We start from the raw sequence: 18457 nt of genomic DNA on the forward strand, positions 1-18457 counted from the left end.
TTTTAAAAGAATAGGTATGAGAAATGAAGGAGTATTATTTCTAATTGTGAGTTTTGATTATTCTGAAAACAAAACTAAGCAATTAACTTCAATAGAAATAACTATTTCTTAGTGTCTACTTTTGTCCGGTAAGTTCTTAATTCTTTATGTTTTACCCCTTGCAACAATGCTTTGTTGTAGGTAGGTAATATTATTATGGTCATTTTACAAATGAGGAAACTGAGGCCTGGATTAAGTGGCTTGCCCAAGGTTTCAGAGCTGGTAAGTGGTGGAGCCAGGGTCTGAATGCAGCCTCTCGTTCCAACACCCAGGCTCTCAATCACCTCATTAGGATGCTTACTACTATTGCTTTTTTGTTTGTTTTGTTTTGGTAGTAAATGGGAGCTTTTATAATGAATTGCTGTTTGGCATTCAGTTTTCATCAAAAAACATAGACTGAAAAAGAATCTGCAAAGAAAAAGGCTCAGTACGTGCTTCTGATATATACACAATACAACCTGAGGAAGATTCTGTCATTGCAAAAGGAGTGCACATGATTGGACAAATATCATTTATAATACATTATGTTAGGACTATTTGTACCTCATAGTTCTTATGAAAGTGGCTTTCTCTTGGCAAGGGTCAACGCTACAAATGTTCTTACAAGTCCCAGTGTATGAAACCTAAGTCAAAACAGATATTCAGATAAACGTTTTAAAGGAACCCAAGAAGGGAATTGACTAAGGTGACTATCCTAGTTTTTTTTTTTTTTTTTTTTTTTTGAGAGACAGAGACCTCTGAGACCTCTGCATGAGAGGGGCGGGGGGTGGGGGGGTGAGGAGACACAGTCCAAAGCAGGCTCCAGGCTCCGACCTATCAGCACAGAGCCCCACGCGGGGCTCGAACCCACAAACTGTGAGATCATGAGCTGAGGTGAAGTTGGACGCTTAACCGACTGAGCCACCCAGGCGCCCCTAGCCTATTTTGTTGCTCAGCGTCTGAGGCTGGTAATTCACCTGAGTTAATCTCTCAATTATGCTTTCTACAAAAAATTTTTTTTCCCTCTTGGCACTGAGGTTCTTCCTCTTTTCCAGGAGTTTTCCCTGTGGATAATGGGGGCTCTCCATACATCTAAAATTAGGTAGCTGATGATGGGCATGCAAGAACCGGGAGAAGGACAACTTAGGGAAGCCAACCAAGTGAGAAAGAAATGCTAGGGTTAAAATGAAAACCAAACCAAAGCAAACCCCAAACTGGCTCGGCAACAAAATGTATATAATCCAAGCCGACTGTTTCTTGCGTTTTATCTCATCCACTCCAGGAGCTGCGTCCTAGGGTAACTAGGCAACGACATTGCCATGGTAACCAGTGAAGCTCAGAGGGCCCTAAAGCTTTGGGCTGCAGCAACCCTTAGGTGCGCGGAACTGGCTGGGTGGAAGCCGTGAGGGTGTCAGAGTCTCGCGAGAGCTGCGTGCGGTCTCGGGCAGGCGTCTTCGCAGTTGCTCTTAGGGAGGCAGCGGGCCGTTCCGCCTCAGATGGCTGCTAAGCAAGGACTGCCCACGTTGACCCTGCGGGTCCTGGAAGAAGCGTTGGGCATGGGCTTGACCGCTGCTCGGGACACCGCGGAGGCGGTGGCCGCCGAGGGCGCCTACTACCTGGAGCGTATCCTTAAGTGTAGGCGTGGCCTCCAGGCGCTGCCCTTGGTAACGGGTTGGGGACGAGGGCGCGGGCTTCCCACTGGGGGCGCCCTCTGAGGCTTGTGGCTACCAAGCCGGCCGAGACGCCATTTGGACCTCATGGTGGCGTCTCCCGCACCGTGTTCCCCTGATAGCTACCCACTAAAAATTTCCCCTTTTCGGAGTGTTAGGCTGCCGCATTCCTGTTGGAAGAACCTTCAGGAATCTGGTACTTAGTCACCACTTTGCAAACTTTGGATGGAAGTTTTATGTTAAGTTGGTACAACAGATTGATTCAACCGTCCTTTCGCTTAGTGATTTTCCTAAATAAGCCCTAAACCTGCGGAATACCGTGGGAACCAATTCAGTAAGGAAAGTTAGGAGACCGGGAAAGACTTCGGCCTTTGCGTTTTAAGGAGCTGAAGCTCAGAATATTCAACCTGTGATTCTGTAGATGGTTCAGTTGACCAATGCTTAAATGATTTGTTGTGGTAGCGTCAACTTCCTTGGTAGTTGCAATTTTGGCTACTTAATAATAATTATTACATTTTTTTTTTAAGCAACTGAATGATGACCCGGTGAGCTGAAAAGGCTCGGAGGTGTTAGGAAGAAACCAGGCAGTGATGAGCAATTATCAATGGAAATACCAGAAAAATGGAATAGCTATATGTGAATAATTAGGTTTACTATTTCTTGGTAAGGCCTTTGAGCTCACCTCTGCTGGGCATGTAGAGTAATTGTACTGGAGAGATAAGGAGAGTTCGTGAGAAAAAGGTGCCTTTTTTAAGGCAGGTAGGAGAGAGAGGGTTATCTGTTTTAAAGATATCAAGGAAACTCCAAAATCTGCTTTATTATTTCTTTGTCCAACTTTGAATCCCCCGGCTTTAATTCAAGACTTCAGAGATTCGGCAATGATTGGTTTTGTGGGCTTTGGCAAACTGGTTCACCTGTCGTGACTCAGGCTCTGTACACACCGGTGCTTCAGGGAGCTTTGAAGAACTCAGTTGAAAAGATCAAAGAGAATATGTGGTATTTTCTTCAATGCAAACATGATCTTTATAGGAATATAAGCTTCAATAGTTCAAAATCAATTTAAAGGAAATATGTAGGTGCCTTAGTGTCTTAAATGAGGCATTGTACTATTTTCAGAGCTCTAAATAGCTACTTTTCCCAGTAAAATTCCTTTTTAAATTCGAAAATGAGCCAACAATTCTTACAGAACTTAACTGCATCAAGTATAAAGTTTTTCAGTGTCCCTGGTAGTGAATGGTAACCAGCATCTTATTTTTGTTTACATTAAGATGATTTCTGTAACGCATGGTTTGTTAACACGAGGCCAACACGATGGGTTAACTTCTTTGCAGATATCCCTGTGGAATAAATGGTGGACTCCCATATAGTACAGCTTTTTGGTTTACTTAATTTTCCAGGCAATCACTGGGTTACAACTGCAAACGTATAGCAATTTGCAAAAAAAAAAACCTGCCTGACAAAGATTTCTCCAAATAATCACATTTGTAAATATAAGCAACTCTAACTTTTTAGGATTTTATTATCCGGTTTATGAATTATCTTGCCTTTTTGCTTTTCTTCCATCTCCCTTTAGTTGACTACTATTTTGGATTTCAACCAAAGGGTAGTCCAGGGATAGCAGAACTACACAGATAGCTAGTTTTCCTACATTCATTGTTTAGGTGGGAAGTTCAGTCATAAGTGAGGCTTTAACTCTTAGTTAAAATGAAGTTTGAGGATTACTTTTGAATGCCAATTATCCTTGTATCCCTGGGCTCTCTTAACATGCATAATTAAGAGTTGACTGTATAATGTTATTTGACATTGTTTCTTAAGGCAATTATGATAGTTGCTGAAGTGAGACTTTCTTGGGTTTAAAGTCTTTAGCTCTCAGGTAATTTAATTGAGCTATTGCAGTGGGTAAATAAAAGTTATAATATGCACAAATGAATCAGAAATCTGATGTTCTCTACTTTGCACATATACTTAATCACTTCTACTGCATTTGGTCTTGGGCTTCGCTTATTTATGACTGAACAGATGCTCCTTAGAATACTAGACAACAAGATATCAATATTAAATCTTTAAAAGAGGTTGACTGTAATTCTTCAGGAAGTCACCCTTTTCTTTGCTGTTAGACATTCAAACATAAAGAACATGTACAAATTATTAGGGCCCAAACCGAAAACAGCCAGGATCCACCATGAGGGGAATGGCTTCATTAAGTAAAGTCCCCGTTTTCTTTGTAAGTTTAGAGAATGTATGCAGGAAAAATAATTCTTACCCCTGCAACACCTCTTCTTTGTAACCTACTACCTGTAAAGGCAGGTGTTATCTGTTTCTCTTCTGAAGCAATTCACAATATCATTGCTTTTATGTTTTAAACTTCTGCACGAGATACAAACATACATGTACGTTGTTCCTTTCTTAGCTATATCCAGAGCTTTGAAGAAATCTGTTTATGAAAGCACATGAATCCTCTGGAGAACTCCTCATTAGAAAGATACTTGCAACACTGTAAAACATAAGACCAGATTTTAACTATGTGCTTTGTAAAGGGTCGAGTGTATGTAAAGAAAGCTGATTGTTCTCTTATGAATGAATTCTCTATTAGAAATCAGGACAGCTTGGGTAAGGCTTTCCATATGGAGTAGGAACTACAGTTAATGTATGGCTAGGGACATATGGGAATGCCCAGTCCAATTGGGAGATGCAAGCTGGAATGAATTGTACTAAGAAAGCTAGTGTTTAATTGATTTTGTTGCTACATGTCAAAAGAAATGTTCAAGGAAGAATATTGGAATACATGGACTCTAGGAAAGTGGAGCCCCCAAGGTATTGTCTTTGATATCTCCCTCCTTTTGCACTGATTCTCTGCTCCTCTAGCTGGATTTTGATTATTTTATCTTTCAACGCATTCCAATGCTAAGAATTTGGCTTCTTAGATCATGGAGATAAGTTTGCTGACCACTGAAGAGGTTTGCTCTGTACCCACCAGCAATTTCTGGGAGTTGAGTGAGTTTAAACCAGTCTTTTGAAGCTGATCAACTCTGGATTCAGTCCCAAAGTCAACTATTTCTGAAAGTGCAAAATTAAAGATTCCATTAAACTAGTCAACTGAAATATGGCGAACACACTTAGACACCTCATCTAAGATGCATGCTTGTTTTCTTAAATTATATCCCTAGACAATCGTTCATTGTAATAGTAATGTTCACTGATAACTTTAATTAAAATTGAATTTTTATCATTTAACAGTCTTTTTATTCATTATTTTTAACATTTAGTGATTTTTCCCATCTCTCATGTTACTTCTCTGGAATCTTTGTAGTATTGAGTGAGCAGATATTTGTAAAATCCTTAATAATCGTTAGGTACTCAAGTCATCTATTTCTTATTATCATTGGGAAAATTAATTTGTCCATGGCATCTTAGTTACACCCTACATATATTCAAATACAAGGATAGACAGTCTGAATGTAGAATCTAGACCAAAAGGCATGTTACTAAGCCTGGAGTGCTGAATTTTACATGCATGAAAATCATAGGCTATTTGGAAAGAAAGAAAGAATTTGTTGTGTTGTCCTCTAGTCTGGGCAAACTTTAATGTGCATATGAATCAAAGATACAGATCTTTAAATGAAGACTAATTCAGTAAGTTCTAGTGAGGGCTGAAATTCTGCATTGCTAATAAGCTCCCAGGTGTTGATGGTGCTGCTGGTCTAAAGAATATAATTGGAATAATAAGGCTGTAAACAAATTTCTTAACTGCTAGCCATCATATTTTCAGATAGAGGTATATCTATATTTTTAGTTATAGAGCCCGTATCTTTGGATCTCCTGGCATAAAGTTGGAAAAACTTAAACCACCACCCGCTATGAGAACAGTGAGCCTTATATTTTGAAAAGAAAGTTATTTTCCACCTTCTGAGGCAGAAGATGTGCAATGGTGTCTGGGGCAGGGGTAGCCAATAAATTTCCACTCTTGCCGTGTCTGTTGAATTGGTAGTGGCTCCCTGGTATGTGGTGTTAATAAGATTCTGAGACCTCCTGAAGACTTGGTGGGAAAGACTGCAGAAAACAAATAACAGTGGAGAAAGTGGTAGCAAGTGGTAGCCAGTTATCTGCCATCTTCGGTGTCTATTATTCAGTTAAGTTATATTATTCAAACTGGCATTCCTAAGAAAGGGAACCATGGCTGTGGTGTTTGCCATTTACAGTACTTTTATTTCAATTTGGTAAGTAAAATGTTGGTCATGAAGGATCCAGGCTAGATTTTAGATTGCCTTTATGTACATTGGCTCTGCAGTGACGGCAAAGATTACAAAGCAGTTTCTGTCTATAGTAGCTTTGGGAAATCATGTAAAATATAATTAACTGTGTGTTTCATTCCAGTTCCTTGTAAAGATGCTGCTGCTGGCAGTGATGCACCTCCAGTGCAGCACTGGGAAGAGACGAGCTTGTGAGGAGCACTTTGTATGGTGTTCACATCTAAAAATCATTTATAGTTTTCTGGCTGTGGTTCATTTGTAGAGCCTTGTTTGTGACCCCATCATATCAACTGTCACCTCAAGCTCGACTCCATTATGCCAGCTGAAATGCTTCTCTGAGGCTTCTTGCAGTTGTGTCTTCTGTAGTACTGTGATGGATTTAGGGTTTCCTGACAGTTTCTACGTATATTGTCCTATTTTCTGATAGGATCTACAAGGTCGAGATCTGGTACAGATTCTGCCAGTGCAGAAATTGCCAGTCAGTTCACCCTTGGTGACCAAGTGCCGTCAGGGAACTGATATATAATATGCAAATTATATGCAAATCACAAGTATTACTAAATTTCTTTCAGAGCAAGGGGAGATGTGGAGTGGGACCCTTAGTCTGGGTGTAAGCTCTGATTCTGGGATACTGAATGTGGCCTAGAAATGGGTGGTGCTAAGGGCTGTGGCTGCAGGTCAGAGAGGAAGTGGACTCACTGACTTTACCCTGGGCAAGAGGAGACTAGAACACTAGGCACAATATTAGATGTCAACTTAGCATTAAGCAGGCAGAAAGGCAATAGCTAGACCTAAAGAGAATAGAAAGGAGGGAAAAATGAATTTCAGAAATGGAGTTTAACAATGTTCTTTGAAGGCATACTAGACAGATAATAAGAAGAGGGTTTTTCTTGGCATTAAGAAACTGATTTTGAGCCAGAATTCTGGTTTATTCTGCAATGGAAAAAAATCACTTTGCCTGAGAACTGTGACCAGCTTAATTATATGGACATTTCCTGCAGAATAGGGTCACCTTAGAGATTAAATTACACATGAGAAAGTTGTCCAGTAAAAGTAGAATGACAGTAGAGGGTTTTTATCATTCAGGCAATTCTTGGTCAATTGCTTATTCCTATTCTGGCAACATTGCTTCTAAAGCAGTCTTTCCAACCTTTTTTTACACATGGTATTCCATCAGATCCTGCTTCACTCAGTCTTTCTGGCTGTCCCGATGGCCAAGGGAATCAATATCGGTACAATCCACAGTGTTCTCTTTATGAGAATGGGAGAGAGTAATTTCTCTCGGGCTTCACAACCAGAAATTGCTGTACATCTGCTGAGAAACTCATCTGTTTTTGTTGGATGGTTACGGAATTCGTATCTGATTACATTCCCCTCTTTACCCAGACTGCTGGGAAGCTTTGGGTCAAATCTGTAGCTTATGTTTGACAGAGTTCGTGAGACTTTATGACATGTACTGTATCTTTACCTTTATCTTATTTCTGTTCTTTCTCTTTGAATTTCCATACTTGCTTATTTTTATATTTTGTACTGTATGCGTATTTGTAAACTGCCACACAGTCATTTGGGATTCATTTGTGCATTTGTCCACGTGTTGCTAGCCAGCTCAGCCAGACAGATGCATACCAACGCACATGCCAAAGTACATTTATTTCTTCGGTAGCACCTCAACATCACATTTCAACTCAGTTGCTCTTGGGAAGATTTTATGTATGGATCATTTTTGTGGATACTGAAAATACCAGTCAAGGAAAATAGTGGTTCCTATTTTGGATGTTTATCCTCTTCCTGACCTTTTGTCTCATTAATCTCTTGCCCTTGGCTAATTTAATCTTTGGGTTGGTATGTTTGCCCTCTTTTATACTTCTCTTTCCTTTAGGGTCTTCAAATTGAGCTATTTAAATGGTTTGATTTAGCTGTTGATGATATAACACTAGAAAGTTTGGAAAGTAAGTACCTAGGATTTTGGTAAAAATTGCACATTCTTGTTGTGTCACTGTAGACACAATATGATAATGTAGAAAATTCCTGATATTTTTATTCAAGAAATTTGTCTTTGTCACTTATAGGTATATGATTTTTGGAAGATTTCTTAATCTCCTTGGTTAAGTTTCTTTCTTTTATTTTTTTATGTAGAAATGATTATATCTGTGTTATTCAATGTCAGAGGATTGTTGTGAGAATAAATATGATAATGATCCATATGACAAAACTTTTAAGCTTTATGAAATGGTAGTTATTTTTCCACTTACTGTTTTGATGTTGGGGAAACTATATTATTAGGGTTCAAAAGCTGTTGCCTCAGATATTTTCTGGGTAGCAGTATGGCAGGTGTTGTTTGATATTTCCAAAGCTTTGAGGACAAATCTTTTTTTTTCTCTCTGTGTATTGCTATGTTTAACAACCTATGCTTTGATGTTTCTTCTTCACATTAATCTTATCAGTTGGCTATTTTACAATTTTAAAGTCTATCTAAATGATTTTAGAATATTTACTTCTTTGTGAAATTTATTATGGTATGAGCAGTGATGAAGAATGACATTGCTTTTCTGGAGACTTAAAGACAAGTGACTTCTTACAAAATCAAGTTTTAGTATACTTTTCCATAGAAAGGAGACTGATTTCCTGTAGCTGAACTTCTGGAAATTTTATTGAAAAAAGTGAAAATGTATCAGAAAAATCTAAACTTAGAAAGGAAGAAGATTTAGAATGAATTTTATTAATCCATTCATTTTAAAGCCTGGGGGAACTAGGCCATGAGAGACTTATGAGACTTCTCCACAGGTACTCCTCTCTTTCTAGAACAAGGAAAATAATAACAAATACTTGCATAGCATATACTATAAGCTAGGCACCATTCTAAGTGATTTACATGCATTAACTCTTACTACTCTTGAAAGTCCTCAATTTGTCTGTGGTAGCCAGCTTCCATAGTGATTCCCACATCCTGATACTCATGCTCTTATTTAGCTCCCTTAGGCACTGAATAGGGTTGACCTATGTAACCAATGATGTGACTTCTGAGGCTTGGTCATAAAAGACATTGTGGCTTCCACTTTGTTTTCTTATATTGCTTATTCTGGGGGTAGCTAGCCGCTATGTCTTGAGAATGCTAAAGACGCCTGTGGAGAGACCCACATGGGGAGGAATTGAAACCTTTAGCCAACAATGTTAGAGCCATCTTTGAAATGGATCCTGTTGCCTCCACCGAGCCTTCAGAGGACTGTAGCCCTAGCCGCTATCTTCACTGAGGTCTCACGAGAGAACCCAAATCAAAATCCACAAGCTAAGCCACTACTGAATTCTTGAACACAGAAACTATGAGGTAATGGATGCTTATTGTTAAGCCTGAAGGTTTGGGGAGTTTGTTAAGCAATAATAATAAAAAGTACAGATTTTGGCACCTGAAAGTGGGATTCTAACATAAGAAATCCTTTAAAGTATTAGAGTGGCTCTGGAACTGAAATAGGACAGATGTTAGAATTTCTTTAAGTAGGATGTTAGTGAAAACTAAATACTTTGATCAGACTGTTAGTGGAAGCCTGGTGGTCTCTCAAGAAGGCTGCTGGCAAGGGACTAGAGATTGAGGCAAGTGCTATTGGAAACTGTTCCATGGTAGTAGATTAACTAATATAGGTAGGTCCTTCACTCCTGGTGCCCAGTATGGGTAAATTTGCCATATGAAGTTCATATGGGTAAATTACCCAGTATGGGTATTATAGGATCAGCTGCAGGGTTGCATCTTTTTTTTTTTTCCTGTAGTAGTTTAATCTACCATGTTAGTTTTTAATTAGTTATTTTACTTACTTATTTAATTAGTTAAATTAAGTAGTTATTTTTGGGCCAAAATTACTTTTCACCATATTATTGGGAGATAAACTTGTTTGACAATGAAATACTGGCCTTTTGATGGTATCTGGTTCCTAAGAATTGTTCGTAACTGAAATAGGCTTAAGTGACTTTCCAGTTGGATAAACAGTGAAGAGTTACTGCTTATGATGGAACTGAGTAACAAAGCTGTATAACCCATCTTTTAGAGGTTTAGAACTGTGTGGAAGATAATTGGCAAACACTTCAAGTGTTTACATAGCATAGAAGACGAATATGGAATAACAAGAGAGGTTTAAGTATAGCATAGTGAAACCTGTACTTCCGGGGCTGATCACCAACTGTGTTAGGTCCTAGCTGTGTAACCTTGTGCTTGTGAGTCCTAATCTGTAAAATGGAGATGATTATAGCTTGCAGGTAGGATGAGAATGAGGGACAGTGTCTGCTTCTCTTAAATACTATATAAGTGATATCAGTTCTTATTACAAACAGCATGAGTTGTTATATACACTTTTAGCTAACTCTTGGAAGATAATTTCTCATAACCAGCAGCAAAACAAAAGCTTGGCTAATCTCGTCTTTGATTTTTGTAACCATTACTATACGTTAAAGTGTTTAATTTCATACATTTTGAATGAACTTGGCATAATCCCATCTGTACATATGGAGAGAAATGTAAACCCACCAACCAACAAAATGTTAATGGTATATGTTTTGATTTCTTTCAAAATTAAACATTATCTTGAAGTTTTCATTTATAATTAAAGTAACTTATGATTTTTGAAAGTCTTACAACAATGCTGTTAGAAGTTTTTACTAGTCATTTCCATTGATATTTTAATGCTTATTTCTTGATACTTTATGGACCATTGAATTATGATTACTGTATACTTTACTTTGCTTTAATTAGGCTGCCTTTCCTGTGAATGAAATTTAATTTTAAAATTGAAATATATAATAAATAAGAATATATTTAAGTAATTTTTATTATGAAAACATTGAAATCTGTTTTTTACTTATATATGGATATTGGTGTGCTTTTTAGAAATTCGTAATACTTTAAGAAGTCACAATGCCCTGTGAATGACTGGAGCTCTGAGAATTTAAATTAGTTTGAGATAAATTAAAAAATTGACTGTCATAGTTTTCATGTCCATAAGTTTTCTTTTCTCTTTCTAATCTATACTATCTTATTATATATACCATGTACATTTTTGTAAGCCTTACAATCAAGTTGGAACTCATTAGATCGTAAATAGATGTATGGGAATACAGTTTTTTATAGGTTTGGGTTCTACAGAGCAATGCTTTAAAATAATAATAAAAATATTTTGTTTTAAGATATCTATATTTGTAGGTTATATGGGGAAGAGAAATTTTAAAGAGTTTATATTACATTTACCTACTCGGTGAGATAAATGGATCTAATACCGAATTTTGTCAAATCAATTTTAAACGAATCATTTTATCCCATATATCTTGAGATTGAAACTTGACATGATTTCAGAGGTCACTGTAACTGAGGCATCTGAAGATGATTATGAATATGAAGAGGTAATTTTTTCATTTTAAGTATTTACTTGTAAATTCATTGTCATTCTTATGAAATATTCATTTTATTTTATTTTATTTTATTTTATTTTATTATTTTATTTTATTTTATTTTATTTTATTTTATTTTATTTTATTTTATTTTTTGTTTTCCTTAAGAGATGTTAGTTTTTCAACTGAATTTAGCTAATATCAGCTAGTTAAGAGTGAAGTGTGAAAGTTCTGTTTAAAAGTTTAGATTGGTTAATCCATCTGGCTCTTTTGGTTTCCTGTTAATTGTGCTTCAAAGTTAACTCCTTATCCCCTGCCTTGTGGATCCTTACTACAGTTTGCCTGTCCAGCAGGCATTCCTTCCCAAACATCCATTCTGCTCTTGGATGGGTTTTCCAGATTCCCACTACTGGCTGTAGGTCAGATCCCCTGCTTCCTTTCAGCTTAACTCTAATTCTGTGTGTAATGTAGTTCCTGCCTCAAATTTTCCCTTTCATTCACTGTTTGGATAGGACCTATCGTTCCTTCTGAGATGTGGCACCTAGAGTCACTCCTAAAGGATAGGCACTGCAAGTGAAACTGTGGAAGCAAGCCTGGCAATTTGTGGCCTGAACAAGTAAAAGGACAAACAGTAGATAACTTTTTATTATACTAGTAAAATAGAGATAATATGAATATGTGCCATATGAAATTACTGAAGGAGTTAATGTAAGATACATAAAACTCATCAGCATGTGAGAAGCACACAGTGAATGTTAACCATCATTATTATCATAGTTAGAGTCCGTTGCATTTTTCCAAGAGCATAACATTCAGGCAGTGAGCTTCATTTTATTTTGTTTTGTTTTTTTAATAAACTAGAGATTTGCAGTTACTTGTAGTTATGAAAAAGAAATGGTCTTACATTTTTTCTCAGCAGAGTTGTTAGACTATATTTGTCATTATAGATAAGAGCAGATGCCCATAAACTGATCTCGAGTTTATCAGAAGTGACATTGATGATGTTTACAAGGAAGTCAGAAAGCTTCCTGCTTGGTTATCCATTTGTTACAGAACTTCAGAATTACATGGCATCTTACATAAGGTGTCTATTTTTGTGATCCTTTATTTTGTGATCCTTTATTTTACTGAAATGAAGTAAGTTACTTTTATATTCCTGTTTACTCTTTCTGTACTCTTTCTCTGATTTAGATACCAGATGACAATTTTAGCATTCCAGAAGGTGAAGAAGATCTGGTAAAAGCAATTCAGATGGTCCAAGAACAGGCTACAGATACTCAGATTTTGGTGAGATTTTTGAACACAACCTATAGTTTGTGTAGTTTGAACACAACCTGTAGCTTAGCAGTGAGGCTTTTATGTGAAATTTGGAAAGTAATTTAAACTTTAAGTACTTTACTTAGTAAATACAGTCCTATCCCTTGCTGTGCCTTTTTCTCTTGTGATTTTATCATCACACCTTAACTTTAAGTAAGTAGTCATATTTCTTCTTTTTTGGATTGTCATTTTCCACATCATGGTTACTCTTGCATAACTTTATGACAAATGACACCTTCCCTCAGAACTCTGCCTGTTTAATCTCACCAGATATTAAAACAAGGATTTTAAATTCTAATGTACAGAATTTGGTATTGGATACAGATACTAAAATGTATTTTTGCAAAATTCTGTGGGTTTTTTTTCATGGAAATATTTATCTGATAGGGATGCTTAGTATGTTACAACTTTTTTTCTTATGAGCTATTTTACTAAAGAATGTGGTAGGGTAATTTTTTTAAGTTATTTTGAGAGGGGGGGGAGAGAGAGGGAGGGAGGGAGGGGGGGGGAGAGAGAGAGAGAGAGAGAGAGAGAGAGATGTGAATGGGGGGAGGGGCAGAGAGAGAGGGAGACTGTTGTGGAGCTGCATCTCACAAACTGTGAGATCATGACCTGAGCCAAAGTAAAGAGTCAAACACTTAACCAACTGAGCCACCCAGGTGCTCTGGGGATATGTTGTTTTTATTCAACTAGTCTTTCATTCCTTGAGATAGGGAAGTATCTCATTCAAATTTAATACCTGGCACCTCTCATGGTGCCTGGCATGTGGGAGACATTCAGCAAATATATGTTGAGTGAATATTATATGTAAAGTTAAAAGAAACATTTATGATCACATTATAGCTTAGAACATGTATGTGTATGATGTGTGTATAATATGTTGATAGGATTGTAAGTCTCCATGTATAAGAAACATGGCATTTTAAGGTGGTTGGATTTCTGCTTTGGCTGTTTCAAAGTATATGTATCAGATGTATTCAGGAAGAAATAGAAAGAAAATACTATTCGAGAAGGCAGGAGTCTACCAGACCATACATACAAATGTACATACAAACATGAGCTCACAGACATCTTTAGAAACTAGATTAGGTACAGTCTCTCTGTCCTTTTCCTCCTATGTTCCCAATTCCTTCAGCTATCCTCCATCTCATTCTAAATATCATTTTCAAATTTATTGACCAAAAATGCCAAGGTAGCATTTATTATTGTAAAATGAATGTCTACTTCCAACAGTGTTATACCCTTACCCAGTAGTTATATATAAATTTCCACTGTAATGCAAAGACTTGAAGACAGGGATGCTGTATTCTGCTGCTTTGACATCTTCCATGTGTGATGTAGGGTCCTGCATATAATCAACACTGTTATATAATATCTTTTAAAATGACCTTAGGAAAGATATTACAAATTATTCTGCTTGAACTTTAAAAAAATTCATTTTAAAACCCTATTCATTTGTCAGGAAATTTCTGTAGCCCGCCAAATTTCCTTCAACTGATCACTGTTTGAAGCAACTAGTACTTAAGTACTAGTAATTAAGTACTAGTTACTAGTACTTAAGTACTAGTAATTAAGTAATTAAGTACTAGCAACTAGTAATTAAGTAATTAAGTAATTAACAACTACTGTTTGTAGCAACTAGTAATTAAGATCAGCAGTAAGTTATGTATAGCTCTTTTGAAAAGCACCTTTTAGGGGCACCTGGGTGGGTGGCTCAGTTGGTTAAGTGCCTGACTCTTGACTTCAGCTCAGGTCATGATCTCGCGGGTCATGGGATCTAGCCCTACATCGGGCTCTGTGCTGACAATGACGAGCCTGCCTGGGATTCTCTCTCTCTCCCTCTGTCTCTGTCCCTCCCCTGCTTGCACATACTTTCTTTCTCTTTCTCTCTCAAAATGAATAAATAAACTTAAAAAAATTTAAAAAAAGAAAAGAAATTTTTAGGGAAACAGAGATTCTTTCCTCACTGCATTTCTATGTAACTATTACTAGGTATGTAACATTTACCTGGTATATAATCAAGACCAGGTTAAGAAGGACAATGAAGAAGGAAAGTCTACTTCTGGGTTTCTATATATGAAAATAGATCTGTCTGTCTAAATGATTGGCAGTTAGATTAATAAGTTCTTGCCAATGAAAAGAAAATGCACTCTGGGGGCAACCATACTGTTGATATTTTTAAGAATTTACCCATTATTTGTCTTATTTTATACATGGGCTTATGTGACATAATAGTTTTTATGGCTGTTCTAATTTCATATCTCACTTGCTGAAATATCTCCACTTTTCTAGTTTAGGGGTCTGCAAACATGTTCTCTGGGATCATATAGTAAATATTTTAGATTTTGAGGGCCGTAAGATCTCTGTTGCAATTCACCTCTGTCATGTGTATGAAAGCATCCATAGACAATATGTAAAAAATGAGCATGGCTGTGTTCTAATACATTTGGCTCTCCCGCCCTTCAGTCCTCTGCTTTTTTTCTCCCAGGCACTTAGTGCCATCTGCCATATTATATATTTTTAATTTAGTTTTTCATTTTCTGTCTTCATCTACTTGACCATTAGGTATGAACACTGAGTCTTATCTAGTTTCATTACTGCTTTATTCTTAGTGATTAAAATAGTCCCTGGAGCATAACACTAAAAAAAAATCAGATGAAAAAATGAACAAGTGAATGAATAAATTAACAGCCTTTCAGTACCAGTAATCAAAGCTTACTGAAAAGGGTGCCTAGGTGGCTCAGTCAGTTGAGCATCTGACTCTTGATTTTTGCTCTGGTCACAATCCCAGGGTTGTAGGATCCAGCCCCATGTCAGGCTCCCTGTTGAATGTAGAGCCTGGTTGGGATTTTCTCTCTCCCTCTCTCTCTGCTCCTCTCCTGCTAGCACCTGTGGGCACGTCCTCTCTCACTCTCTATCTCTCTCAAAATAAACAGGGGTGCTTGGGTGGCTCAGTCAGTTAATTGTCTGACTTTGGCTCAGGTCATGGTCTCATGGTTTGTAGGTTTCAGCCTCGTGTTGGGCTCTGTGCTGACAGCCCTGAACCTGGAGCCTACTTTGGGTTCTGTCTCCCTCTCTCTCTGCCCCTTCCCCACTCATGCGCTCTCTCTCTCTCTCTCTCTCTCTCTTTCTCTCAAAAGTAAATAAACATTTAAAAAAAGAAAATAAATAAACTTAACAAAAGCTTAGTGATGATTTTATATTTTCAAAATAAATAATTGTACATTTAAATTTCAGGAGCAGAAAACAGTCCTTCCTTCAAAGCATCCAGTACCTGAAGTAATAGAAGACTTTCTCTGCAATTTCCTAATCAAAATGGGAATGACCAGAACTCTTGATTGTTTTCAGTCTGAATGGTAAACAATTATGTGGATAAATAGTTCTCTAGAAATGCTAACACATCCACTTTTAAGTGTCTTAAAGGACTTGAAGTTGCTCAGCTTATGCAAAATGGTTGAAATGGATGGAAACTTTTCCCAGCCTCACCAACGAAACCATTAGACTTACATACACACACACACACACACACACACACACACACACACATTCACACACATTCACATAATTAGGGTATTAATTTAAAAGAGATTTTTATTAAACATCTTTCTTATATTTGGGTGATTTTCAAAAATCAAGAAAATGGAATATTTCCTGGGGTTGTACAAAACAAGGTCTTTTATTAAATAGTTTTCTAGTATGTTCTGCATAATTATTAAGGGTATTATTTTCTGCATTAAGATATCCTACCAAGAGTACTACTTTGCTTGTTTTCCTTATAGTATGATGGCCTGCCTTTCTCTACTCACACAACTGATTGATTCTTTTTATATAAATATTTCTTCATTTGGAAATAAGCAGAATTATATTTTCACATGATGTCAAAATGCAGATTTTCTTGTTATAATTGACAATTTTAATAACTTATTGGGTATGAAAATCATCAGGCATGCTGTCTTTATTCCTTTGCTACAGCAGTAATGTCACCAGGCATGTGTTCAGAGTCCTAACATTCCTTAATGCAATATTATTAAATAATTGGATATAAAAATATGTTTGAACTTTAAAAGCCATTGCATATCATGGAAAGGGAATACTATGATAAATAAAGATGTTTATAGTGTTTGGGGGCTAAATCCTAATTTTAAATAAATATATGGGGCAATTTGTAATTTCTACTAATCCAACTGTGATGCAGTTTTTATTTGCTGCTTTTTTTGGTTCTGATCTATGGAGATCATGTAGATAGAAGAAATTAGTTTTATTATTTTAAATTGCATATCTAAAGTTAATACATTTAATGAAAAGAACCATTTTTCATTAATACAGTTAAAGAAACAACAAGTTTGATGGTAGAAAAAGAGTGTTCCTGTTAAATTTAGAAATTACATGAGTAATATTTATAAAAATGCCCCTGTGAAATAATTACAAATGTATTAGAAAATACATTTTTGTAAAAGTAGGTAGATGATTAATTTGTAGTACTAATGAAATGAAAAATTAATGTGGCTCAGTTCCTTTTTTTCTCCTAAGAATATGTGTTAGGACATAGTACTTGCACGTTTGTCTAGGCCAAAGTGTGAAATGATTCCCTTTGAGAAATCTGTAACCAAGTATACTCTTAACAGTTAAGTGCTTGTTGTGTCATACTATCATTTTAGATTTAGCAATTTGAATTGAGATGAAATTTGAGGAAACTACAATATAATTAGGACGTATAGAACCCCTGTGTAAGCATGCCATTTAGTATAATACTACAATCTTAAAGTAAGATTCTTATAAAATATCTCTTTATTATATTGTTTAGTGATACTGTGGTTCAAATAATTGTGTCCTTATTCCTAGATGTCAGTTTGTAATGAGTTTACAAGCTGTTTGTGATAAGATTACAGTCTTGGATATTTTTTCTTCACATGAAACATTTTTTACTTTGATCAGAAACTTTTACCTATTCTGCAATAGTAGGACTATAAGAATACTAAGTATATTTTTTATCATTTTTATTATGGATAAAAATGTTTGTAGTATTTGTTGCTCTGAATTCATTTAATCTTACAAAAGTTGACAAAACAAGGTTCCCTCACTGTTAGTTTGTAACACAAAAAACCCTTAAAGTCACCAAAAAACCTGGGAGTAAAATTTGGCTTGTGGCCTTTTAATCCTCAAACAGTAATTGCAGTAAATTCTTTAAATCCAAGGTCAGCAAACAAATCTTGCCTGCCCCTGTTTTGTAAATAAAATTTTGTTGGCACATAGCCATGACCTTTCTTTTAGGTATTATGTATGGCTGCTTTCATGCTATGGCACAGTTTGTTAGTCACAGCACAGTGGAGAACACATGGCCCAGAAAGCTTTTTTTTTCCTGCAAATTCTAAACTATTTTCTGGCTGTTCACACACAAAAAAAGATTGTGTATGTATGTGTGTGTAGTAGTGATTTTTTTATATGAAACTCAAAAAATGTTTGCACTGTGGGTTAGCAGTAGCTAATGGAATTTTGTCTTTGTTGGTAAGTATTTTCTGTAACTGTCCCTGAAAACATGGAGGAAAAATTCTCATTTGATGCTTGTTATTATCTAGGTTACTGTTTTCCTGTCTTTTATATCCTATGCCTTGGGTGCCATCATGAAGGAAAACTAACTTTACTCTTATGACACTATTGATGTGTTTACTGAAATTCTGTCATACTATTTCTCATTTGTGACAGTGGGCCTTACACCATAGACAAATTGTATGAAAGTCTATGTACTTTCTCCCTGAAATACATGCACATTCTCCACTTCTATATAATTCTAAGTAGTTTATGGACTTAATGGTAAATGTGAAGACCATTGAT

General features: G+C 36.4%; 1 protein-coding gene across 2 annotated transcripts in view; it reads left to right on the forward strand.

Annotated features, from left to right (window-relative positions):
• Positions 1-1382: 1382 nt before the first annotated feature.
• SPAG16 (sperm associated antigen 16) overlaps positions 1383-18457 on the forward strand; it is a 983948-nt gene continuing 966873 nt past the window's right edge. Inside the window, exons 1-4 of one of the 2 annotated variants that reach the window (XM_027051529.2) lie at positions 1383-1641; positions 11274-11320; positions 12500-12595; positions 15863-15981. In XM_027051529.2, the coding sequence (XP_026907330.2) occupies positions 1515-1641; positions 11274-11320; positions 12500-12595; positions 15863-15981 (389 nt within the window). In that variant the 5' untranslated portion in view covers positions 1383-1514. The remainder of the gene's footprint in view (positions 1642-11273; positions 11321-12499; positions 12596-15862; positions 15982-18457) is intronic. The other variant, XM_027051521.2, reaches the window with a different exon arrangement.

Source organism: Acinonyx jubatus, chromosome C1 (genome assembly GCF_027475565.1).
Source record: "Acinonyx jubatus isolate Ajub_Pintada_27869175 chromosome C1, VMU_Ajub_asm_v1.0, whole genome shotgun sequence".
Classification (NCBI taxonomy): Eukaryota; Metazoa; Chordata; class Mammalia; order Carnivora; family Felidae; genus Acinonyx; species Acinonyx jubatus.